The sequence below is a fragment of the Canis lupus genome, chromosome 15 (assembly GCF_003254725.2).
Source record: "Canis lupus dingo isolate Sandy chromosome 15, ASM325472v2, whole genome shotgun sequence".
Lineage (NCBI taxonomy): Eukaryota > Metazoa > Chordata > Mammalia > Carnivora > Canidae > Canis > Canis lupus.
Genome location: NC_064257.1, coordinates 39,647,118 through 39,675,117, shown reverse-complemented (window position 1 = coordinate 39,675,117; position 28,000 = coordinate 39,647,118). Strand labels below are relative to the sequence as shown.

Genomic DNA, 28,000 nt, shown 5'->3' with positions numbered 1-28,000 from the left:
AGATGTTGACATGACACAGCTCACACAAACAGAACAAATTTAATAAAAAAAAAAACAAAAAGAAAGAAAAAATAGGAAATTAAGTTATTTTATTTCAACCAAGAATTATTTTATTTATAGAAAATAGTGTTCTATCTAAAACAAGGTAGCTTTTCACTGAGGAGGGCACTTGATGGGATGAGCACTGGATGTTATACTATATGTTGGCAAATTGAACTTCAATAAAAAAATATATATATAAAATAAAATAAAATAAAATAAAATAAAATAAAATAAAATAAAATAAAGGTAGCTTTTAAAAAATTAATGACATTGAAATTCTGACATAACATGGAATACACACCTCGACACAATTCGACCAATTTCAAGAAGACAAAGATACACCTGTCTTGGGTCTTTGTGTAAAACTGTGAAAAAATAAGATCACATATTTTAAAGAGCAAAATTAAATAGGGAAATATATTTCTGGCATGGAAGAAGTAAAAGGAAAGAATAATGAAGATGGTAGGTTTACTTGTTTGGAGACTTAGAAAAGACATTTTCTCTACATATTATCACCATCTATAAATTTTTAAAAAACTAGCTAGTAAGAGGATGAAAACTTACCATGTACCCTAATTTGTAGCATTTTAAGTCTAAAAAACTAAGGGCTTAGAAACATTAAATTATTCTATTTCAGACCTCTCAACAGGAGATATTGTTTGAAGAGATATATCACCTCAATTTTATTCTACACTATCTTTAGCTTAGGACTTTGTGTTAATGGCCTTCTCAAACTTTTCAAAAAGAGAAAAGGAGGGGCATTCTTAACACATTCTATGAGGTCAATATTACCCTGACACCAAAGCCAAACAAATATATCACAAATAAACTAAAGATTAATTAATATCCTTTATGAATATAGATGTAAAAATCTTCAATGTTATACTTGCAAACTGAATCCAACAGCAAGTGAGATTTATCCCAAGAATGGAAGGTTGGTTCAACATATTAAAATCAATCAAATAATATGCTAAATTAATAAAGGAAAAGAAACTTACAATTATCTTAGTAGATACAGAAAAAAGCATTTAACAAAATCAAATATCCTTTTCGTGTAAAAAAAAAAAAAGGAAGAATCAACAAACTAGGCATAGAAGGAAATTTATAAATCTGAAAATGGATATCTATGAAAAATCCATAGTTAACACCATTCTTAATGGTGAAAGGTTGAGAATCTTCTTCCTAAGACTAGGGAGAGGACAAGGATGTCCACCCTCACCTCTTCTATTCAAAACTGTACTGGAGGTTCTAGGCAGAGCATTTAGGCAAGAAAAACAAATAAAAGGTATCCAGATTGGAAAGGAGGAACAAAAACTATCTCCATTCAGATGACACTGTCCTTTCCATAAAAAACCCCTAAGGAATCGACAAAAAATATATATATATATTAGAACAAACAAGCAGTTTCGGCAAAGTTGCAGGATATAAGATCAATATACAAAAATCATTTCACTTTACACACCAGCAATAAACAATCTGAAATGTAATTTAAAAAATAATTCAATTTACAATGCTTCAAGAAGAATAAAGTACTTAGGAATAAATTTAATCAAAGAATTTTATGACTTGTATCCTGAAAACTACAAAATATTGTTGAATGAAATTAAGGAAGAGACAGATAAGTGGAAAGACATCTTGTGTTTTCATTTCATTTATTGAGGCACCTGGGTGGCTCAGTAGTTGAGCATCTGCCTTGGGCTCAGGTGGTGATCCCGGGGTCCTGGGATTGAGTCCCACATCGGGCTCCCCACAGGGAGACTGCTTCTCCCTCTGCCTGTGTCTCTGCCCCTCTCTCTCTCTGTCTTTCATGAATAAATAAATAAATAATCTTTTTAAATAAACACATAAAATAAAAATTTCATTTATTTATTTACTTGAGAGAGAGAGAGAACACTTGCGCTCAAGCAGGGAGAAAAGCAGAGGGAGAGGGACAAGTGGACTCCACGCTGAGCTTGGAACACTGATGCAGGCTTGACCCCACAACCCCAAGATCATAACCCAAGCCAAAGTCAAGAGTTGGATGCTTAACTGAGCCATCCAGGTGCCCCAAAGTATAACTCAATTTTTAAAAATGCTATAAATACAACAAAATCTAATATGCTTAACATGGTTAAGTTGGTAGGTTGTGTCCTGTATACTCTAGCACATTTGAAAATTGTTTAATTTTTTTTAAAGGAACCCAAATGCTAATCTAAGGATTCAAACAAAGATCTTAAACGTGGAACCTACCATATAGTAGGTGTGAATCATTTACCTTTCTGTTCCTTCCTTAGAGTTAAAAGCTCTAGGAAACTTCCACCCTAACAGAATAATGCTATGTGTGATGAACAGCATGCACACTGACTCTCCCAAAGGATTGATTTATGAATATCATCTATTATATATCCCAAGCACAAAGTATATACTCTTCTCTAAAGCAATAAAAAGGCCTATATTTGACTTTAAAATTCACACCAAAAGGAATCTGTCTTGTAATTTTTATTAAACCTATTTCTCTAAAACTAGCTTTTAAGCATACTTAGAGCATAGCATTTGTTTTTTTTAATTGCTTTGATTTCCTAGCAAAATGTAAAAATTTAGAGGCTTATCTCTGAAATCTTTAGAAAATTAAAACATTAGCTCATCGGTTCAATGCCTAGAAATCACGGTTATTGGCAGTGCTTTATCTAGATCTATACTGACCTTCAGGACAGTCAGAGATGCCTTCTACTGACAACGAGAAATATACAACAATTTTATATCCTTTCAGAAACAATAAACTGGAAACTAGGGAATTCAAAGCATTTCCTCTTTCCTTTGATCCCTACAACCTATACAGGTTAATATGCAATTAAGTCACTTCATTGTCAATAACAATCAACACACCTGGATTAAAGCAGAGTGCAAGATGGGGAATCAAACAGTAACCCATTACATTTTTTTTTTATTGTATACGGGATAGGAATACCTGGAGGCATATCAAATGCGTAGCAGGGGAGCAGCGGCCTACCCTACGTGCAGGCAACAAGGGTGTGCACAGAGAATTTTATTTTATTTTGTTCTGTTTTTAGTTTATTTTCTCAGTTGATGTTAGATATGGAACTATGAACAGATGGTTACCTAATACCCTGAATCTCCACTTAAGGCAGCAAACTAGTTATTCCTTTTTTTTTTAATTCAGAGAATTTTAAAACAATAATAAAACCACCCCAAAATTCGTTTGTTTTTTATTATCATCTTGAACTAGCAATTCTAAACAATGTTAGTGATAAAATACTTCTCTGTAGCAGGGTACACTATGACCCCCATGATCTCTGCCCACTCCTGGTAGGCTAGTGCTCATATCAAAACATTGTTAAGTTCTGTGTGTGTATGTATATACATACATAAATGCTTTAAGGAAATATTTATACACACACATATATAGTAATTGAACACAGCTAGTTTCCACTTTAGTCACTGCACAGATGCTTCTATTGACTTAAAGTAAATAAGACAATATGTCAATAATTCTTCAGTAGAGCATGACTTTTTAAAATGAATTGTCAAAAACATGTATGTATCCATTTAGATAATCAACTTGGCAGCTGCTGTGTACAAGGTAAATCTAAATCCATGAGCATACCTCATTTGACCTTCTGTTATTTCTAGAATTATCCAGTTAAAAATAAATTACTAGTAATTTAGACTTTGGTAGAGTAATTCTTGATGAAAACATTAATTCTCAAAGCATTAGTCCAGAGCCTTTCCCTGGCCAACTCATTTAGGAATTAAACTGTTTCTAAGGCATTCCAAATATGTAAGACCTTTAACTGTAAATGAAAAGCTTAATATATATGGTTTAGAATCTGATTCTCCAATTGTTTTATATATAAAGTATCAATTTTTCTAGGAAAATGAGATACGGCATTTGAATCCTTATTTGGGGAAAAAAATTAGATGTGAGACATACAAAAATACCCTAACAAACATTAAACACAATGATGACAACACTTACCTAAACCTTCAGATTCAAAGAGGTAAGTCTCATCAACCCCAATGTGCCTGCACCAGTGAAGGAAGTTCGCAGTATTGTCTCTAGCAAAGAATGAACCTGAAGCAGCATCTTTCTTACAGGGCACTTTTCTCATTGGAAAATTCTGGAAAAGATGAAAGGATAATTTTTAAAATGCCTATTGAAGATATTTTCATTAGATATCCTTTTTAATATTACTAAATAAATGTTTGGTGCCTTGAATGTAACTACAAACATACAACATTAAGAGGAAAAGATATCTTCAAAATTATTTTATTTACTTTAAGTATATTCCAAAAAATGATTCCTAGGAAATCAATCTAGTCAAAATCAAACATCTCTAACCTCTTTCTGCTTAAAATAACATGAGTCTTAAATAAAAAATGACAGTTTAATAATTCTAAAGCACACCTCTACATGTCTCTCTACACACAGTTCAATACAAACACAAAATTACTGCTACGCTAAAGGTTAATGGACACACTCATTTTTGTTCACTTTCTTATTTGTAGATTCATAAATGTGGTTCTGAGTTTCTTGAGGATACTGTCAAACAAGTAGTAGTCCATTCTTAATTCAAGTTCTTTGAAAACTGACAGTCTTTTTAGACAATCCTAATTTTTTATCTAGACCAAGAATAGTTAACCTGCTGAGGCAGAGAGGTTTTAGTTATATTTTAAATTTCTACTTGAAAAAGCAATTCATGCATAAGATTTTAAAAAATGCAATAGGCACAACAGGGTATACGTCTTTCTCCCTCCTCTATCACTCAGTTCCTCTCTCTTCCTAGAGATAACCGCTATTACCAGTTCATTATGTACCCTTCCTGTTGCTGTATTTTCCAGGATTAAAATAGCCTTGTGAGTTTTTCTAATTGTCAACCGAAATCTTCTCACTCACATGTTAGTAACCATTTCTACACACAAGGGCATCCACAGAACGCTGCACAAACACGCTAGCCCACAATCTGATCTATGTGTGTATGTGTCTTAACAGTCTATAGGTGTCTTTTGGGGTGAAAAAATAACAAATTAAAGCAGTCATTTCTAGTGAATGGATAATGCATTCCACTCAGTTTAGGTGCCATAATTAATTTTTAATGACTTGTTTATTGAGAAGCATTTAAATTGTTCTTAAATTTTCCTGCACAATGGTATTTGTGAAATTGTGGTTATCTTTTTAGAATAAATCCCTAGGAGAATTATGTTATGTATAGAAATATGTGCTTTACTTTCAATGTGATATGTATCACCCACTGTCTCCCAGAAAGATGATACCATTCCTATTTCTACCAACACTACATGAGTATCCAGGTGCCACGCTCACAGACCCCAAATCTCATCAGTGACCCATGTTTGATGTGAAGACAGGAAACTGCATCTACTTCAAATTATGACTTAAGGGTTAATAGAGGAAAATTGTCTAAAAAATTATTATTCATGCAATCAAATTATAGAATTTGCCACCAAGACAAAATACAGGGAATCTAAGGATGGTGATGATGATGGTAATAATAATAATAGCAGTAAAAATGATAACTATGTGCCAGGAACCATCACAAGCTCTTTTCTCATTTAACTTTCACAAGTGAGAGTATTATTCTCAAGAAGAGCTAACTACTTACTAGACATTTACTTACACCAGACACTAAGCTAAATACTATCTGTACATTTAATACTATCTGAAATTCATTTAATTTCACTAAATCCTCACAAATAAGTCTGGCAATGTAAATATTAATACTCCCATTCTGCAAGATTAGGTAATTATCTAAGGTCTTATATACATAGTTGGATGGAAGCTTGCAACCTTTCAGATATGATAAGAAATGTATATTATTAACAAATTAACACGAACCAAGGTATAATATCACCTACTGTCAGGGCACCAGGTGGCTCAGTCAGTTAAGTGTCTGACTCTTGGTTTTGACCTGAAAAACTTTCATCAAGATCATGAAATCGAGCCCCATGTCAGGTTCCATGTTCAGTGTGGAGTCTCCTTCAGATTCTCTCTCCCTCTACCCCCTGCCCATTCTCTCTCAAATAAATAAATAAATAAATAAATAAATAAATAAAATCTTTAAAACCACTTACTGTCAAACATGTTCTTACCTCAAGTTCCTCAGAGTTGCATGCTTTCACCATGTTTTGAAGAACATCAATCAGTTGGCACAACAGCACTCCATTATCAAGTTCTTCCAATAATCTTTCCGCCTTAACCTCAGTACCTAAAAACATATTTCAAAGGTAAGATTCTACTAGAAATGGTAAATTCAAACAATATGGTTAAAATTTAATTAAACGTAATTCGATTATAGCTGAAACATGAGACAAATGTTAGATCAGACTCCAAGTATTCACTCCTGGAAGCAATAGTCTAAACAGATAATGCCAAATTAAGTGAAAGACAACTGAAACAAAAATATCTGTGATGTAGAAGAAAAAAATAAAATGATATTTTATCTCATTTCTTAAAAACCAGAGTGCTTTATATTTCACTATTAACTGTTCAGGTTACGTTTTGATTCACTGCATATTCCTACTGCCTGCACCAGAAAGATTCACCATAAGTAAGATGAACTTTGTTATGATCTTAAAATTAAAGATAACAGCATAACAAACACCTGGAGAATACCAACTTTTCACCTCCAAAATCCTTTCCTTAGAACCCTTAATAATTACATAATAAACTTCTAAAAAATTATCTAAATCATCAAACTGATATGAATTAGAGTGTGCAGTGTTTTTAACTATCTTGGGAAGACCATAGATGAAATTCTGTATTTGAAAGACAGTGTTTTTCTGGGGAGAAAGTTGAGAGCACTCCTAGTCTCTAACTGAGTAAAGAAATATCAAGCCAGGGATCCCTGGGTGGCGCAGCGGTTTGGCGCCTGCCTTTGGCCCAGGGCGCGATCCTGGAGACCCGGGATCGAATCCCACATCGGGCTCCCGGTGCATGGAGCCTGCTTCTCCCTCTGCCTGTCTCTCTTTCTCTCCCTCTCTCTGTGACTATCATAAATAAATTTAAAAAAAATTAAAAAAAAAAAGAAATATCAAGCCAGATATTCTCCAACCTGACAGTTCCTCCTGGGCTTCACATACCTTTGTCCCTCAATGCCTCAGAAATAGCAATCATTTCCACTACAATATATATTTCACTCAGAATCTCATGCCTTATATGAGACTATGGGAGGCAGTGCATCAGTAATAGAGATCCCAAATCAGACCTATATACTTAAAAAAAAAGTTTTAACATTCACAATGAAAACGTTGATTATTCAAAGATTACCACTGACTTCTTGTGTTAAGCCTCAAACTTCCTTACTATCCAAGCCCTAAAGTTCGAGGTGAATTGGAGTATCTCCCCAACTAGAATGCAAGCTTGTGAGAACAAGGATATCAAATAATCAAATATTCCATTCACTGGAGTATCCTCAGCCTCTGGAACAATCACTCCTTGACAGAAAGAAAGATTCTCAATAAATATTTACTAAACAAAAAAATATACAGTTTTAAGTATCTTTCCAAGTCTTACCTAATAAACCGGATAGCCAGATTGACAGATCTTCTTGCATGGGCAACAGGGTGGCTTCATGCCTCACAGCTATCCACTCATCATACTGACAAACATCAGCCAAACCTGGCCCGTGTCTGGGGGTTAAAGGACTCCGTGGACTTAGAGGCAGGTCTTCTCCAAACCACACCTAGAGAAAACACCAAACGAATGGATGAGACCTTCTTAAAAGTTAGTATAACCTATACTTACATTTAAATGATGAATTATAGACAACATATAATATACACATGCATAAAACTATAGCAGGTTACAGAAAGTTTATAAAGTAGAAACAAACTATTAATCTAGATACTTGAGATATTTTCAGTATCCAAAACTGCAGTAAATACAAATGAATCCTTAATCAATGAATGGATTCTAAAAAAAAAAAAAAAAAAAAATGAATGGATTCTACTATCAAACCACAGGATAAAGGTCAACAAATAATATTTTTGCTTCACTTGCTAGCTAAGTTTAATAAGTTATGTGAACCACAGCTTCAGCCTCTCAGCTATAAAATGGGTTATTGTCACCTGCCTTATAAGATACATCTTTGTAGCATCTAGCATTGGGCCTAGTAACAATTGTTGTATAATAGATAAATAAATGAACAAATGCATAAGTGGGATTTTATAACTTTTGAACATAATAACCGTGTTCTCTTAAATTCTATTCTAAATAATTTGGTATGTCATTTGATTTTTGCATGGCCCACAATCTAAGAATGGTTTTTGCATTATAAAATGGTTGTCATCTAAATACCTAAATAATAGCATCAGTTTTGCGTACTGACCTGCAAAGCTAAATATTTACTACCTGGCAAATCTCTGGGTAAGAATAAAAATTGACAGAAACATACTATCAAACCAAAAATTTTGCAAAATTTTGAAATACAATTAGACATGCTTTCATATAAGGTTATTGAGAGAAAAGACTTTTCACATCTCAATTCAGGACACTTCCTGAATATTCAAGCCCAAGTGATCAGGGATTCTCACAGGAGACAAGCCTGAAATGGAGGTCAGAGCGTGAGTGAGATGAGAGAGTGTCCACACATGGTGATAGCCCTGTGTACCGTATTCACAGAGGGTATTCACAGAGGAAGATGGGGAAAGATCCCAGTGCTGGGCATCAGAGCCCAAGTCAGCTGAGAAAGCCATCAACTCAGGGAAGGTGTGGCAGCAACAATGGGAGACAGGTTGTATTTGCAGGGATTTATCAAAAGGGAGCCAGATTTCTCACTGCCAAAGAAGTGGAATAAGAGAAAACTAGAATGAATTCTAGAGTGACTTGAAATATCTTTTACCAGAAAGCAAGGAAAGGCTCAAAGAATGATAGGGATCAACCAAAAGGACAGAGAAGTAAGCATGAAGGGACTTCTACTGGCTAAATCAAGAGCAACTTGAGCATCAAACAATAATGTAAATGGATTATAACCCATTGAATAGAAAACTATTAATGCATATAGACATAAATACATGAAGAAACTGGGATTTTGAGGAGAAATGAGATTTTTATGTAGTTTCAAAGTGCTTCCCCACAAAATACAAAGAGAAGAAAGAAAAACTTTACAGTAAAATAACCTGACAGACAGCAACTTAATGAGTGACAAAGGTAAACACCATCAATAATGAGACAAATCAAAATCACATTCCATCTGCAAGGATGCAGTGAGAAAACACAGTATCCCTCTGTGATATTCCTACCAAAGATGCATAACCTGAATCTAATCATGAGAACACACAGGTAAATCCAAACTGAGGGACATCCTACAAAATAATTAGTCTATACAATTCAAAAGTGTCAAGGTCACTAAAGAGAGCAAAGACACCATTCTAGACAGACTAAGGACAGGACAACTAAATGCAGCATGTAATTCGGAACTGGACATTATGGAGCAATTGACGACACTTGAATGTGGTCTGAGTATTAGGTGGTAGTGCTGTAGCAATGTTAATATCCAGTTCCAATGATTTCATTGCAGTTGTGTAAGATGAAGTCCTTATTTGTGAGAAATACACACTAAAGTATTCAGAGGTAATGGGGCATTAGACTGGCAACTTACTCTCAAATGGTTCAGGAAACAAATATGTCTGTTCTTGTGATTACTTTAAAATACAGGATTTTTTTAAAAAGATTTTTTATTTATTTATGATTGAGAGAGAGAGAGAGAGAGAGAGAGAGGCAAAGACACAGGCAGAGGGATAAGCAGGCTCCATGCCAGGAGCCCGACGTGGGACTCGATCCCGGGACTCCAGGATCATGCCCTGGGCCAAAGGCAGGCGCTAAACCGCTGAGCCACCCAGGGATTCCCTAAAATAAAGGATTTTTTTTAAAAAAGAGATATGAGGATAGGTAATACCAAGTGAATCTAGTTCCTTCTTGATTTTAAATGTAGATCATTTTCCCTCTAAAATCTATTATACATACTGAGGTATACTGAAGGCAAGTCTTACAACACCAAATCAAAATCCATAATACCATTGTTAAATTAGGCAAACTCTGAAGAAAAAAAAAAAAACGGAAGAAGGTGCTGCTTTCACGTTTTCTGATGAGAAACAAACACATTTTACAAATACCAAGGCAAAGAAAGAACACGAATACACCACAAGAGGCAAGAAGGAATAGTGAAACTCAATAAAAATATCCAAAGTTGGGAAGCCTGGGTGGCTCAGCAGTTTTAGTTTCAGCAGTTTAGCGCCGCCTTCGGCCCAGAATGTGATCCTGGAGACCTGGGATCGAGTCCCATGTCGGGCTCACTGCATGGAACCTGCTTCTCCCTCTGCCTGTGTCTCTGCCTCTCTCTCTCTCTGTCTCTCATGAATAAATAAATAAAATCTTAAAAAAAAAAAAAAAAGTCTCCAAAGTTTAGAAAACAACAACAACAACACATAACTTATTTGAGGGCCATTATTTCAGGAGCTAAGGGTAGAGACTGAGGAATGAACCCCTAAATATATAGAGATCTTAGAAAGTTTCAGGAAAAAAACAAGATATCTTTCTTATTTATTTCTCTGAGTTCTCTTTAAATTATTTCAAATGGACTAGAGCAAAAATTACTATCTAAATCTTCCTTTTTCCTAAGCATGTCTTATTTCTGTTTGTAATCCCAGAACTCAGTGTAATGTTTATTTAGCACATGGTATTCAGTTAAATATTTGTTGAATAATTGAGGATGTTAGCAAATGACTCTTTGCACCATCAAAATCAAGATGCATCTTATGGGTGGAGTATTTTAGAGCCAATAGAATGTTATTTGTCTTTTAATCATTTGGTTGAACTGAAAAAAAAGGCAGACCAGTTGCAAATATTTGTCAAGGAAAGATGTATACTAGTTAGAAGGGTGGTTTTCAAAAAAAAAAAAAAAAGTGTGAAAATGGAGAAGCTAACATTAACAGGAGTCATTCTAATTTCTTGTCACATTAATTAAATAAATATTTGGGTTTTCCTACTCTTGCCAACAAAAGATTCTATAATAACCTGGGCTAGTCAATAGCATATTAATGTTGTTAGAAGTTAGATGTTAACAGCAAAAACTGCATGGATAAGGGTTGTTCTCAAACATGTGAAAGCTGTCATATGCAAAGATTCTTAATCCACAGGCAGTCTACAAATGAACCTGAGTACATACACAAACTTTACTTACATTTAGGCAAAATCTTATGCCTGTAGACAAACGGGCCTTTTTTCAGTTCATAGCTTATCAGATTCTCAAAGGAGACTATGTATGACCTAAAAGAGATCAGGAACTACTGTTCATCAATTTTTAGACTGTATGTTTATTTACTAATCAGAATGAATGACATAAAAAAAAGAAGGGCAAGGAAGATCTTAATGTATTAAATTAATAAGAAATCAACTGATAAGCTATCTACTGGATGTCTCCTCTCTATAAGGCATTCATGGTTAACTACATAACTGTCTAATATAATTAGCAGAGAAAGAGGTGAAAATCCTACAAAGTTTTCACACTCATCAAGGAGGGAAGCAAAAACATCCATGACAGATGGTAAGAGGACTCTTGGAGAAGATTTAATAAAGATATATCTGTAGAATCTAGACCAGAGAAGGTTTCATGGAACTATAAAACAAAACCATGAAGAAAATCAGCAAGTTAAGAAAATATTAATAGCATTAGGGTAGAATGAGAAGAACATGGTCAATGTGGCAATTATCAAAAGCACCCTATGATGAACCAAGAAAATATAATTAACATGAAACTGATGACATTTCTGAGACTTAAATAAAAAGAGGACAAATAGAAATAATCTGATTTTAAAAAATGGTATAAAACACGGTTTTGAGTAACAAAGGAGTTTTGAGCATATTCAATGTGGATTTGAGAGGATCCAAAGAGCAAGAATTAGACCTTTAGGTCCCAAAAGGAAAAGAGTATAATAGAACTCTTTATTAATAGAGTAGAGGATATAGCTGCACAGCACACATAGGAGAGAGTATAAGCAGGATCATATTCAGAACTGTTGTTAACATTTGATAAATACATCATCTTTTGTCTTCAACCACTGTCATCTTGATAAGCCTTCTTTCAAGAAAAAGAAAGAACAGATGAATGAACAAGAGAGAAAGAGAGAGAGAGAGAGAGAGGAAGAAAGGGAAGGAGGGAGGGAGGGAGACTTTCATGACACCGGTATAATCTCCAGTTTTATATGTGGTAAATTTTGCTGTATCAATGATACAACCAAGCTTCTGAAGTGTCTACTACGTAACACACAATGTAGTAGGCACTTTGCTCATGTTCTCACATTGATCCCATTGATTTCCTCAACAAACACCCTGAAAAATAAATGCTATTATCCTCAACTTGGAGGTGCGGAAGCAGAGGTCAAATAAGTCACCAGAATTGGCAGAACCAGAACCACAAATGATTACTTTTAAAGTTCTCACTTTGCAAGGGAAATTTTATTATCTGCTGCTCACATCTTAATAAGTAGAATTTCAATCTGATTTTTATCTTTAAATTGAGATTCAAGCATATTCTATTTATACCAAAAGAAAACTTTCAAAAGAATATAAGAATGATACAGCAAATACCAACATTCAAGTGTAAGGTTATTCTGGTTTGTCTGATTATCTCCAGCTTGCCTCCTCTCACCAAAAAGCAAACAAACAAACAAACAAACAAACAAAAAAAAAAAAACACTTGAAATTTTAAGTTTTAATGCCTGGTTATTTATAGGCATGATAGGGCACAGGCACAATTATCTAAAATAAATAATTTATAATTGTTTTCATTGAAAGCTCTTTTAATTACAAATACATAGTAAATTGTAAGGAGAGAAAAACTACAAAAATGTTCCAATTCTCTTCCCAAGGGAGTATAAGAAAGATGGACTTAACCAATTCTAAGGAATTATTGACTCTTGCAAATAATGAGTAGAAATGAATGCTTAAAATTAAAATCTTTTCAGAACTAGAAAGTTAAAGTACAGTAATTCCTGTTAAAATTTGATGCTTAAAAGAACTAGTACAGTAAAAACGTTTTGGGATGATTTTAGTATTCTACTAATTATTGTAACTTTATATAATCTCATATAATTATTATCTCATAATTTTAAAAACATATTTTTCCAGGGAAAACACATACTTGAATTGCAGGTTGCATGGTCATCTGTATTGAAATGAAGTTCTTTTCTGAAAACAGAACAAAACATTAATATGCAAATAACAGTAGCTTTCCTACTCCCCCAGCCCCCAAATTACAAAGAATCTGCTTTAGTCTCCTATTTAACTGAAAACCTAAAACTTTTTCTTTTATTTGGAATAGCGTGACTGTGGGAGAGAATTCAACAATCACTCCTAGCTTCTCACTTATGAAAGTACTCGTATTAAAGAGGCAAACCTGAAATACACTTTATATGCACTTTCTGGCACTAATACCAAAGTAATTCGCGCAGCATCTGGCTAGAAAAATACAACTGACAATGAAACTTCGCACATGAAGAAGTCTACCCAAATTTTCCCTGTAAACCTAACATGAACTTGTACAATGCAAACAGCAACAATACAATGGCTGATGCTGAAGTCAAGAACTCTCATCTGATTTTTTTAAAGAGATCGTGTAAACTCATCTGGACTTTGTAGAAATTAACAAGCTTAACCATCAGCTGCTTCTGCCAGACAGCAAGGTAATAAAGACTGGCATCAATTTTAACTGTTAAACAATACTCAATGCCTTTCTATAATAATTTTTCATAAGCTATTTTCTCCATAAGGTGCTAAAGAAAAGGAAAGAAAGAAGAAAGAAAGAAAGAAAGAAAGAAAGAAAGAAAGAAAGAAAGAAAGGAAGGAAGGAAGGAAGGAAGAAAAAGAAACAGCAAATTTAACTCCAAAATCTATAGGAAATCTACTTTGAAGTCTATACGGAAAAAAGTATGATTTTAATTAATTAGGTAAATACAATTATTTAATGTATTTTCAGAAGGGAAAAAAGGTGAAGAGCATAAAAACAGAATAACACAGACTATATAAAATTTAGGATTTTTGATTGCTTGTAGCAACATAATATACTAGTCTCTTTGTTATTATAAACCATAATTAAAACACTGTACAAAAAAAATTAAAATGCTATAAAGCTATAATGCTATCAATTTCCAAGGAAAAGTTACTTTCGCCTCTAAGTTATACCAAACATACCTCCTGCACAGTATCAATTACACATACCACTTTCCTTTCAGGAACATTTCTTCTAGTACCAAAGTTGAACTTGAGCTAAATCTAACTGAAAAGTCTGATGTTACATCACACTTTCTTTGGGGAAAGCAAAGGACAGCAGAATGTCCTTTTTGATGTCATTTTTCCTTCTCTCTACCATAGCAAAAGGCCAAAGTACAATTGAGCATTACTAATGAGCTTGTTATGCTTCCCACGAGCTAATTCAGTGGGGAGTACATTTTCCTTTAGCATAAATAATCCTTTGTCCTCAACAATGGTCCACAGTAAGATGCTTCCGAGACCATTTTTTAAAAATGCAGCAGAGAAGCTGCTCCCATTAAAATAAGGAGTCCCAAAAAATCAGATAAGAGCTTTAACAGTTGGAACTGTCAACCCAAAACAAAAGAGGGCCTAAATTATAAGGCGTGTGCAAATCAAGAACAGTGACATATTCACAAAGAAGCTAGCACAAGAATGTTTGGTAGTTGCACTTTTTATGGAAAATCCAACAAAATTAGTTTCATGAAAGAAATGAATTTGTGCGCAACCTTCAGTCGCTTGAACTTTAGCAGAAGAGTCTTTTTAGATACATATTTTTCAAAGCATTATTCTTGTGTAATGCAAAGAACTACTTTTAAGATGACAAAAATATAACTATCCGTATTGCCTTTAAAAAGAAACTCTTTGGGCAGCCTGGGTGGCTCAGCAGTTTAGCGCCACCTTCAGCCCAAGATGTGATCCTGGAGACCCAGGATCAAGTCCCACATCGGGCTCCCTGCATGGAGCCTGCTTCTCCCTCTGCCTGTGTCTCTGGTCTCTCTCTCTGGGTCTCTCATGAATAAATAAATAAATCTTAAAAAAAAAAAAAAGAGAAACTCTTTAATGAAATCTTACTCAGAGAAGCTATAATGTGTCTTCATGTATGAAAAACTATCATGTATGCAAATATATGCTTTTATTGGGAAACTTCTATAAACTGATGAGATTGTATCAGTGAATCATCAATGAATTAACAAGTACTCATCATGTCCCTGATCCTGAGAACCAGTTATTGATATTTTCTAGTTATTTACTATTCTCTTTCTAAACCATCTTTGTGTCCTCAGGCATTTAATCCCAAGAGTAGCATCTATTCTACAGTTACCCTGACCCTAGTCTGCATCACAACCACAATTCTTCCTTATATTTTTTTTCCTTTTGAAAAAAATTTTATTTAAATCCAAAAATTAACCTATAGTGTATTATTGGATTCAGAGGTAGAGGTCAGTAATTCGTCAGTCTTATATAACACCCAATGCTCTTTACATCACGTACCCTCCTTAACATCCATCACCCAGTGATCCCACCCCCCACCAGCATCTTGATCAGCAAATTGTTGCCTTTATTTTGTTTTGCTTTTGTCTTTCTGTCTTTTGGGAGGAGCCTATTTCAACTCTTTGCCAACTCAAGGAAGTCTTTTCCCTTAGATTTGGGCAAAAAAAGAACTCTCAAGTGACCAAGTCCAAACTATACTGTAATCCTGCTGGGAATCATTCATGAGACCAGGAGTTTAAACAGATCTTAAAGGAAGAGTACTGTACTTAACTTTTAAAATCTGGGGAAAACAGAAACACAGAAGGCACTCACTCACCCACCTGAAACCTGAACAGGATTTGGACCTGACCCACTCATCTTAGAAACAGGTTCAATTATGAGGTCCTCAAGATCATTTATGATGAGCCTCTTCATACTCATTTGATTTCAGATCATGATGGGGGAAAAAATGTCAACTAGTTGAACAGATCCTTTGTCCCACAGCTGTAGGCTTTGAAACTGAGTAATTCCTCACCCACATTATAAGATATGATGGGGAGCAAAAGGGGGCATAGTGCATTCTTGGTACAAATCAGGGAGGACACTTGGAAAAGAATGGCAAAGAAACAAGTTTTTTTTCAGAAAAATATTGACACTACCTGCTGCTGTATGACATACAGTACTCAAACACCAGATTATTGTCATTTTTAAATACATAGGCTTCAGGGATACAATAAATGTCAAAGTTGGGATAGTGGGATAATGTTTACTGCTGAGGAGGAAAAGGGAGATGAGACTGGGGAGGAATGCACAGAAGCCTTTTAACTGTGCTAGTAAGACTTTATGTCAAGATAAGTGGTAAAAATACAGGTATTATACTAGTCCGCATGCCTTTCTGGATGTCAAAACCATTTCATCATTTTTTAATGTTTCATTTAGAAAAACAACTGAAGAAGGTATCCTCTCTGATTTGTTGGGGGCGGGGGAGCACTTTCTTAGCTTCAAAATTTTGAGTTAAATATTTCCTAATTGCCTAATAGGGAAAATAGAAGTGCTATATAGCCATACCAAACATATTTCGGTTTTTTTCAATGTGTACTAAAATAACTCACCATAAAGGCACCTACTATGGTAGCAGAAAGTAGCAGACACATCTGGTTTGAATTCCAGGCCTAGCATATTAGCTATATGCGTACCTTGGGGTACTTAACTTTTCTCCTCTATAAAATGGGATACCATCAGCTCCTTCATATGGTTATTTTTTTTTAAGATTTTATTTATTTACGAGAGAGGCAGAGACACAGGCAAAGGGAGAAGCAGGCTCCATATAGGGAGCCCGACTCGGGACTCGATCCCGGGTCTCCAGGATCACATCCTGGGCTGAAGGTGGTGCTAAACCGCTGAGCCACCGTAGATGCCCACCTTCATATGGTTATTATAAAGATTAAAGGAGATGATACACATAAAGGACCTGACACATAACTACCACTTAACAAATGAGTTGGTATGATTAATACTATGATGATATAATTATAGTTCATTTAATCCAACTTACCAAATTTAAAAGAAAGAAGGTTGTAAACTGCCCAGAATTCAACATAATATGGAAAGCTTCTTTTGCTAACAGATAAATATAGTTATAACCAAAAGTAAAAGCTTTAAAACAGCCATGTCATAATTGGGAAGTTACTCAGATAAGAGTTTTGACTCTCAATTCTCTTTCCCAGAATAAAAGTTTTCAGGAACTTATCTAACATAGGCCCTTGGATCCACTCAACCTGTCTCCTTGTTGTCCTCCCTCAGTTTTGTTCATTTCTTTCTTTCTTTTTTTTTTTTTAGGAGATTTTACTCATTTATTCACAAGAGACACAGAGAGAGGTAGAGACTCAGGCCAAGGGAGATGCAGGCTCCCTGCGGGGAGCCCAATATGGGAATCGATCCCAGGACCCCGGGGTCATGACCTGAGCCCAAGGCAGACACCCCCCAGGCACCCCAGTTTTGTTCACTTCTGTGGCTACATCACGGTTCCCACTGTGTGCTTCTCCATGTGGTATATGCTCATTCACTTACTCAACAAGCACTCACTCTCTCTCTTTCATGAACCAGCACCAAAGCCTCTCAGAGACACAGTGATGACTGTAACAGATGTGTGACCTGCCCATATGGAACCAAGTTGAGAAAACTTTAAAAAGCAACCACAAATGAATATGTGGTGTTAAATCATGGTAATTTTATTATTATCATAATAATAGGGAAGGAAAGAACAGGAAAGGAAACAGCAGGCGCCTACTTTAGACTTAGACTGAATGGTTAGAAATGGTTTCGCTGGAGGGAAAACATGAATTTTAAGAACAGAAGGCATCAGTCAAGAAAGGAGAAGGAGAGTTCCAAGTGTAGAGAATCATTTCTGTGAAAACTCTGAGGAGAGAACATGGCACACCCCTAGAGGCTGCACGGACAACGGGCAGCCTCAGGGGGCTGCGAGGCCAGGCAGCAGCCCCATCACACAAGGCCTGCTGAGGAAATTTGACTTTATTCCAGTGATGGTGGGAAGCCATGGAAGAGCTCCAACCAAGGGAGAGCCAATCTAATTCATGATTCCAAAAGAGCTCCCTGGGGGGAGGGAGGAACAGGACAACGAAGGAAGGAGACACAGAAAGGACAGAAACAGTGAGGCCACACAGGAAATGGGTGCATACAGGAGAAGAGATGGAGACGAGGCTGGCAAAGGAAGACAGGAAACCTGAAGGATGGCAATGGTTTGGTGACCAACAATGGTGACTGAGCTAGAACACGGACAACGTCCTCCACTCAAGAGAAGTGAATGGGATTTATATCCAGGTCAGTGAGAACCATGTCCTGCTAACAAAGACGGAGGGCTGGGAGGGAGGGCTGAGGGGCACAATGACTTGGCAAGGGTGACTCCCCGGCTTCTGGCTGGAACAGCAGAGCAAACACATGGTGGGAGCAGTTATTGAGGTGAGGATGACGAGAGTCTAAACCAATAACGGCAGGGAACACGTACTGATAGGTCAAAAGTGCTCTGTTTGGGTCACGTTTAATTTGAGAAGCCTTTATAGATATCCAAGGGAAGTGTCTGTCTGGCAGCTGTAAATACTAATCTGGAGCTGAGAAGAAAGTTCAAGAGGACGTAGAAATTGTCAGCAAATACCTGGGAGGTAACACCACTGAGAAGAATGAGATCATCTTGAGAAAGAAATGGACAAAGCAGGGATAAAGGCCAAAGAATGAGTCCTGAGAAAATCCAACATTTTGACATGAGAGAAGGATTTAGCAAAGGAGATAGAGAAAGAATAGTTGAAAAGATTTTCCATCATCTCAACGAACCCAGGCTTATAATTTGTTTGGTTTACTTCCTTCCAGTAGCCCTTTCTGACTAGCTGGAATTACTTCTGATTTTATCTTTAGTTCTTGAATTCACATAGAATTTCCCCAATCACATGCTTTTACAGTGCTTCACACCATTTTGTGTTATTTCTGCACACTGCTTTGCCAATTTTAAGTTCCTGGACTGCCACTGGAAGCAGGACTGAAAGAAGTATTCAAGCCTAAAGTTTAGGAAACACTTTTGGTAGAATATCAGAATTTCTAGGGAAACTTGGGTTGTCCTCCTTCTCCACAACATTTCTGCTGTGGAACAAAATGTGACATAAACTTGGAAGCAGCTACATAGTAGACAAGCACCTACCGGGAGATCTTTTTTTTTTTTTTTTTTTTGTATTCTTTATTATTTTTATTATGTGACCCGAGTTGAGTTGATAAATGATTTTGCCTCTCACCCAGCATGTCCAACGTGGTATTTGTACAGTGGTTACTGGTCAAGGTACCAGCAGGTCAAGTGAGATGCCTGACAGATCAAAGGAATCACTAAGAAAAAAAAATGACTAAGAATGGTGTACAGGAGAGGGTCCAAGTAAAAAGGATGTAATAGCTGTGCCAAAGGGCATAGGTTCTGGAAACAATGTGCTACTTAGGAATTTATGTGCCTCAGTGCACAAGAACATTTTTATCACATCTTAAATAAACTCCATTTGTGGTAGAAAGAATAATAGTTCCCCAAAATGTTTACATCCTAATCCCCAGAACCTGTAAATATGCTACCTTTATGGGCAAAATGGGCACTGCAGATTGAGTAAATTAAAGACTCTGGGATGAAAGATGATCTTGCTAGGTGAAATGTGATCACAAGACTCTTTATATAAGAAGCAGGCAGATGCTAAAATCCTTGATGAACATAGACGTGAAAATCCTCAACAAAGTATTAGCAAACTGAATTCAACAATACATTAAAGGGATTGTATACCATGATCAAGTGGGATTTACTTCAGGAATGCAAGGATGGTTCAACACCTGTAAATCAATCAACATAACATACCACGTTAACAAAATAAAAATTATATGATCTTCTCGATATAGAAATAGCATTTAACAAAATTCAACATGAACTTATGAAAAAAATTCTCAACAGAGTAGGTATAGAGAAAACATAACATAATAAAGGCCATAACAAGCCCTTTGCTAACATGATATGGTCAAAAGCTAAATATCTTTCCTCAAAGATCAGTAACAACACACGGATGCCTACTCTCAGCACTTTTATGCAACATAGTATTTGGCAGCCATAGTCAAACCAATCAGAGAAGAAAAAGAAATGTATCCAAATTGCAAAGGAAGAAGTAAAACTGTCACTATTTGCTCATTACATGATATTCTATACAAAACACCCTCAAGACCAGCAAAAAAACTCTAATAAATGAATTCAGTAAAGTTGCAAGATACAAAAATCAATACATAGAAATCTGTTATTTCTATACACAAATAACAAATTATCAGAAATAGAAATTAAGAAAATAATCCCATTTACAGTTGCAACAAAAAGAATAAAATATCTGGGAATAAACTTAACCAAGGAGGTAAAAGACCTGAAAGTTATAAGACACTGACAAAAGAAACTGAAGAAGACACAAATATATGAAAAGATATTCCATCTCTTAAACTGGAAAAATTAATATCATTAAAATGTCCATATTGTCCAAAGCAACCTACAGATTCAATGCAATCAGAGAACCCAGAAATAAGCCCACACATTTATGGCCACTTTATAACAAAGGAGCCTAAAATACATTATAGTGAATGGACAGTCTCTTCAATAAATGGTGTTGAGAAAACTGGACAACCACATGAAAAAAAAATGAAACTAGACCACTATCTTATACCATACACAAAAATTAACTCAAAATGGATTAAAGACTTGAATTTGAATGTAAGACCTGAAATTATAAAACTCCTAGAAGAAAACATAGGTGGTAAGCTCCTTGACGTGAGTCTTGGAGATGATTTTTTTGATCTGACACCCAAGGCAAAGGCAAAAAAAAGCCAAAATAAATAAGTGGGACGACTACCTCAAACTAAAAAGCTGATGCACAGCAAAGAAATTATCAACAAAATGAAAAGACAACCTACAGAATGGGAGAAAATATCTGCATGTCATATATCTGATAAGGAGATAATATTCAATTCAACTCAGTTGCAAAACAAACAATCTGATTAAAAAATGGGCAGAGGACCTGAATACACATTTGTCCAAAGAAGACCTACAGACGGCCAACAGACACATGAAAAGATGCTCAACATCACTCATCATCAAGGACATGCAAATCAAAACCACAAGGAGATATCACCTTACACCTGTAAGAATGACTATTATCAAAAAGACAAGAAATAATGAGTGTTAGTGAGGATGTGGAGAAAAGGGAAACCTCATGCACTATTAGTGGGAATGTAAATTGGTGCAGCCACTGTGGGAAACAGTACGGAAGTTCCTCAAAAAATGAAAAAACTGATTCAAAAAGCTATATGGCCCCACAATGACTACAGCATTGTTTTCAACAGCCAAGATACAGAAACAACCTAAGTGTCCACTGATGGATGCATGGATAAAGAGCTGGTATATAAATACAAGAGATTATTACTCAGCCATAAAAAAAAAAAAAAAGAATGAAATCTTGCCACTTGTGACAACATAGATGTACCTGAAGGGCACCATGCTAAGTGAAATAAGTCAGATAAATAAAGACAAATACTGTATGATCTCACTTATCTGTGGAATCTAAACAAACCAAGATTCTTGATAAAGAGACAGATTGATGGTGTGGACCCCAGTGGCAGGGATTAGGGGGTAGGCAAAATGAGTGAAGGGGTTCAGGGGGTACAAACCTACAATTTATAAGTCATGGGGATGTAATGTAGAGCATGGAGACTATAGTTAATAACACTGGACTGCACATTTGAAAGCTGCTAATAGAGTAGATCTTAAAGGTCCTCATCATAAAATTAAAACTATGTATGGTGATGGGTGCTAGCTAGATTTATCATGATGATCATTTTACAATATATACAAATACCAATCGTGTCCTTTATACATCTGAAACTAATATAATGTGATATGTCAATTGTATCTCAATAGAAATAAATACATTCTTTTTTTTTTTTTTTTTTTTTTTTTTATTCATAGAGACAGAGAGAGAGAGAGAGGCAGAGACACAGGCAGAGGGAGAAGCAGGCATCATACAGAGAGCCTGATGTGGGACTCGATCCAAGGTCTCCAGGATCATGCCCTGGGCTGCAGGCAGCGCTAAACCGCTGCGCCACTGGGGCTGCCCTAAATACATTCTTTTAAAAAGAGGAATAAAGAAAAGTCAGAGAATGATATGAGAAGTAGAGAAAGAAACAGATTTGAGCTGCACCACTTCCGGCCTTGAAGAGAACATAGGTGCACTCTCAAGGCTAGAAAAGGGAAGGAAATGGATGTTCCTCTGGAGACTCCAGAAAGAAGGAAGCCCTGACAACGTCTTTTTTTTTTTTTTTTTTTTAAGCTCATTACAGATTTGTGACCTCCCAAACCATAAGATAATAAATTTGTGTTGTTTTCAACCACTAAGTTTGTGGTAATTTGCTCTAGCAGTAATAGGAAAGTAATATACATCTTAAGTGGAGAAAGGAGGCTGGACCCAGAGGGTCAAGACATTTGGCCCCAAGAAAGCAATATACATCCAGAACATGACTGGAAGATAGAGTGAGCCCAGCCAGCATGTTGAAACAATGAGAAAAACACACCAGATGTATACAGAGGCTGAAATATAAATAAAACCAACCAAACAAAAAAAACACATGCAAAATGTATAGGTAAAATCCATTGTGCTATATGTGTTCTCTATCATCATCACCACCACCACCACCACCACCACCACCACCATCACCAACACCAACACCACAACCAACATCACCAACACCACCACCATCATTACCACCACCACCAACATCACCATCATCATCACCACCACCACCACCACCACCACCATCACCAACACCAACACCACAACCAACATCACCAACACCACCACCATCATTACCACCACCACCACCATCACCATCATCATCATCACCACCACCACCACCACCACCATCACCACCACCATCATCATCATCAAAGGCCCTGCCCTGCCTTTGTATCACTGAGATCATTTATTCCTTTACTCACTCATTTAAATATTTACAAAGGCTTCCTGCATTTACTATTTCAGGGAGCAGCACCAACATTCACCAAGTTAAACAGGTCAGCCATGACTCCTCCCTCTCCCAGGCCTCCACTGTCTCAGTGGATCCCTCAGTCAAAACAATCAGTGATCATACCTTGTTGCTTCTGCCTCTAAACTTTTTCTTTGGCATCTAGGGCCACCCCTCTAGTTCACGCCACCATCACCCCTCTCTCTAGGTTTATTGAAACCGACCGATTCCACTCAGTCACCGTTTCTCCATTCCTGCAAGCTTCACCCTGCTCTTCACATACTGCAGCCAGACTGATTCATCACAAACCCTCATCTGAGGATGCCTTTCTACTCCCCTGCTTAAAATCCCTGATGACCCTCCAATGCCTACAGAATAAAGCCCTAACTCCTCAACAAAGCCAACAAAGAGTGATAGATCCCCTCCAGCCTCGTCTCTTGGCCCTCACACTCCAGCCATGTTAACTTCTTTTAGACCCTTCGAGTATGATCTCTCATCTCTGGGACTTTGTACCTGATAATCTATCTACATCATTTTCTCTTCCTTTCTTCCAGACTCAGTCCTATCTATCTTCGGATTTAATTCCTCTAAAAAATCTCCCAAACTCCCTCCCTAATTTAGGTTACACAGCAATACATGCTTTTATTTTACTCTATACTTTCTAAAATAAGAACCATATGGAGGTAACATTCTCCATTTCCTCTACTACTATGTAGAAATTACTGCTAAAATTAGTACCAGAATTACTCCTAAGCACAATAAATGTTGCATTTACCACTAAAGAGATTGAGAAACAATAATGAAGTAAATCTGCAGTATGCTCATTTAAGGAAAAAGCAGCTTCTAAAGCAGATAAAGACTTTTAAGAGAAAGAAATAAGATTCTTACAGCTTCATAAAAACATCACATGTTAGTTACAAAATTATAAAAATTATTTGTTAGGAGTCTTTGTTTTTCTATTTGAAATTTTCCTCTTGCAATGTTTCATAGACATTCAACTTGAATAACTTAACTTTATGTTGAATAGAACTATTCATATATCATAAATTTTTTAAAGAACTTAAAATCAATTTGCTTTTATACATGATAAGCTAAAAGACTATGGAGAACACACCCATACACAAACACTAATATACAGAAATGTGACAACATAAAGCGTCTATTAACAGGAAACTGCTCAAATAAGTTATCATACATTTATATAGTGGATTCATTCAGTCACTTGAAAAAAATAAGAGCTATATCTTGAAAAAAATAAGAGCTATATCTACTGATATGAAAAGATGTTATGTGACCAAAATCAATCTGCAGAACAGTACGTATAATTAATTACATTATTGGGATCACAATGTTTTCCAAACTGGAAGGATATTAAAAAAAAAAAAAACTTCTAAACACAAGTTTTTCAACAGCCAATTTTATTTTTTAGAATCCAAAATAGTAATGTTATGTATCGAGAGAAATTAAAAGTCATTATGCTTAACACTATATAAAGGCAGCTCTTCAACCACAGTTAAGAGTAAACTGTTATAGAAGAGTTTATGTTGTGTTAAAAGTAGGCCGAAATCTCTATAAGTCAGCACTTCAGCAATACCTATCATGTGACTGATGGTCACAGTACTATAAATTCCTAAGATGGTTTCGACATCAAGGATGAAATTATCATTTAGTGCATACACTACATTTTATTACATTCTAGTTCTTTGGAAATTAGTAATTCATTGATAAAATAAGCAGCAACTTTCTGTTAAGACAACCTACTATGCAGCAACGTAGTAACTTAAGAAAACATTCTGTGTTTCTAGAAGGAGAAACACTAATGAAATGCAATTGCAAAGACTGCCTTATCTTGTAAGTAGGCCTTCTGAGGCATTTCTTTATGGCAGTTAAATTTCAATTAAAAATAGGGAAACTGGAAGTGAGATAAAGTCACTGACAGACTCAAGTTTCCTATTCTCTCAACTTCTATGTACGTCACAAGGTTCCTGAGGTATGAGGTGTACGAGATGTATCTGATATCAAAGTACACAAATCAAAGTACACAAAGCAATAGGTAATAAGAAGAGAGTAAAACACATACACACAGACATGTTACTGAAAGAAAACTATAACAATACATATTAGCCTTAATCCCTTACTTGCCTCATCAACAGTTGGCTTGAAAAAAATTACTAAAACAACTGAACTTTCTTAACTGCAAACTTGAGATTCACAGGTGACAGGTGAAAAAAAATAATAGAAGAATGTTGCATAGTGAAAACATAGTGAATACACCAAAGCTAAATGGGAAAATACAAATTAGGAAATATTACTTCTGAACTGGCCAATTCTCCAAACACCACTGAATCCACTTAGTGTTTTGTAATAGCACGTACTTTGGGACGCCTGGGTGGCTCAGTGGTTGAGCGTCTGCCTCTGGCTCAGAGTGTGATCCCAGAGTCCGGGGATCAAGTCCCACATCGGGCTCCCTGTGTCTGTGTCTTCTGCCTCTCTCTATGTGTCTCTCATGAATAAATAAAATCTTTTCTAAAAAAATTAAATTAAAAAATAGCATGTGTGTTGCTGACAGTCTTCTCTTATCACACACTTTGATTTACCACCACAAATTATTTCTATTTTTTTAATTAATGAAATATTCAAAAATAAAACTATACCCATGGCAGAAATGAACCTGGGCCACACAAACAACTCTGTGCGAGATGTTATGTGACACCAGAAGTATAAACAAAGGATAGTCTGACACACAAACAAAGCGGGTTGGACTGAATTCCAGGTGGACTTAGGTTATTTGCTTTCTCTGAGCTTCAGTTTCCTCACCTGTAACAAGCAGTAAACACCAACTACATTACAGGATCACTAAGAGATTTCACAATAATGTAAGTAAAGCACCTAAAACACATACTTGCACCGTCTAGGTAATAGTGTGTTTGATAAACAGCAACAGTGTTTAGTATGTGCCAGATACTGTTTTTAGTGCTTACAAGGTATTAAATTAATCAGTGAATGAGAACTCATCACTACTTCTGGTACTACCTTTACCTTCTGGGCCTCTCAGTCCTTTGGGTATAGCTTGAAACTTTTAATCAGAATTAAACAGCACCGAAATAATAACAGCTATGTGTCAGGCACTGTACTAAACTATTTATGTAGATTATTTCACTTAATCCTCACAACAATCCTCCCATCGATAAGGTAGGAACTATTATTAACCTTCTTTTACAGATTAGGAAATTTAGGATTAGAAGGATTAAATAACTTGCCTACGGTCACATTACGTGGTAAAGCCTGACTTCAGAGCCTGCATGCTTAGCAACTCTGCTATGCTAAAAAGAAATATTGCCTTTAATTCAATAATGTCAAAATAGACTATCCAGTGTCTGTTAATGAATTTTTGAAACAGATGAAATCAGACAACTTGTATCAGAATCCACGCTAGTAGATTCTCACCAGTTTCCACTTCTTCACTCGAATCCATCCCAGTCCGCTCCCAAAGGAAATCTGAGGTTGTGAGAATTCCAATCCTTAATTAAGTGCCAAGAAACATGGTCATATAGCAGGTTCACCAACTGCTTATCTTCTGAGAAAGCAGTTATTAGCGCTCTTGGTACACACGGAACAAAACACAAGGTGTGACTCGGCCTGGGCTTCACTTAAGGACGGAATCAGCAACTCAGCCACGCACAGCACAAAGCACTCTTAAATCCAGGAAACTCCATTTGAAAAGATTCGTTGGGAGCCAGGAGTGGGCAGCGTGAGGGAGGACGCCTTCCGAAAGTTTCTCCAGGTTTCTGGGCGAACTACAAAGCCTTCCCTCTAGTTTACAGCTCAGCCCCCAGGGCAGCCCTCCAAACTAAGGGGTGCGGCCGGAGCGCAGAGCCCCGCCCCAGCCGGACCCGGAGGGGAAGGCGCTGTCAACCTCGCCAGAGGCACCAAGTCGGTGAGCGCCGCTCCCTCCGAGGTGAGTGACTTCACTAATCCTTACAGAGGGTGAGTCGAGAAGCCGAGCGGCCCTAACCGTGCCAGGCGCTGGGGGTGAGGGTGCCCCGGAGCCCTTCAACCAGCGTCAGGCTCCGCTCCCCCCGATTCTGAGGCAGAGCGGTTACGGCTCCAAGCCTGCTCGGGCCGACGCGGTCCGCACCTGCCCCCCGGCCCAGCACACCTGCAGCCGCAGCGCCGCACCGAGGCGGCGGGAGAGGGCGGGCGGACCATCACCCTGACAGCCCCGGGGGCCAATCCGGGGGCGCGGCTGCCGCCGCAGGCCAACCGCAGGGCGTCCCGGGGACCCCGCCGAGCCAGCGCCGGGGGTCCCTCGAGGCCGCAGACGAAGGCGCGGCAGCCCCAAGGCGGCGAGGAAAGGCTCGCGAGAGAAGAGAAGGCCAGCAGGGAAGGACTCACCCGCCCGGGCCCGGAATGGTCACTTCTCCCCGCGGGGCGACATCTCGGTTCCGGCCGCGAAGCCCGCCCGCCTCTGACCCGCCGCCGCCGCCGCCGCCGCCCGCCGCCTGGTTCGAAAGGACCAATGGGAAGGCGGGGGAGGGCGCGGCCGCAGGCTCCGCCCCGGGCGGGGGAGGGCGCGGCCGCAGGTCCCGCGTCTCCCTCTCCCCCCGCGCCCCGGGCCTCCGGGAGCGCCCGAGCCCCGCGCGCACCTCACTGGGCCGGGGGCGCCCGCCTGCCGCCGCCCGGAGTCTCTCACGTCGGGGGGCCAAGCCCCGTTCTCCACCTAAAGGCAAGGTAGCTCCTCGGTGTCACGGACCGAGGCCCCCCGGCTGGCCCCCCGGCGACCGCCACAGCCTGGACATTTGTCCCCGCAGACTCGCAGGGTGGAGGTCGAGGGTGCGGCCCTGAGTCTCACCCTGA

The 28,000-nt window shown here is 37.4% G+C and overlaps 1 protein-coding gene across 6 annotated transcripts in view; it reads right to left on the bottom strand.

The window, feature by feature from the left end:
• Positions 1-27,645, bottom strand: part of GAS2L3 (growth arrest specific 2 like 3) — a 39,397-nt gene extending 11,752 nt beyond the window's left edge. The window contains exons 1-7 of one of the 6 annotated variants that reach the window (XM_035699354.2): positions 27,539-27,618; positions 13,197-13,243; positions 11,238-11,323; positions 7,571-7,739; positions 6,148-6,263; positions 4,019-4,160; positions 344-407 (exon numbers count right to left, since the gene is read on the bottom strand). In XM_035699354.2, coding sequence (XP_035555247.1) covers positions 344-407; positions 4,019-4,160; positions 6,148-6,263; positions 7,571-7,610 — 362 coding nt within the window. In that variant the 5' untranslated portion in view covers positions 7,611-7,739; positions 11,238-11,323; positions 13,197-13,243; positions 27,539-27,618. Of the gene's footprint in view, positions 1-343; positions 408-4,018; positions 4,161-6,147; positions 6,264-7,570; positions 7,740-11,237; positions 11,324-13,196; positions 13,244-14,245; positions 14,334-26,590; positions 27,314-27,538 lie in introns of those variants that run through there. The other 5 variants (XR_007402271.1, XM_035699353.2, XM_049094131.1 and 2 more) reach the window with 5 other exon arrangements.
• Positions 27,646-28,000: the final 355 nt, after the last annotated feature.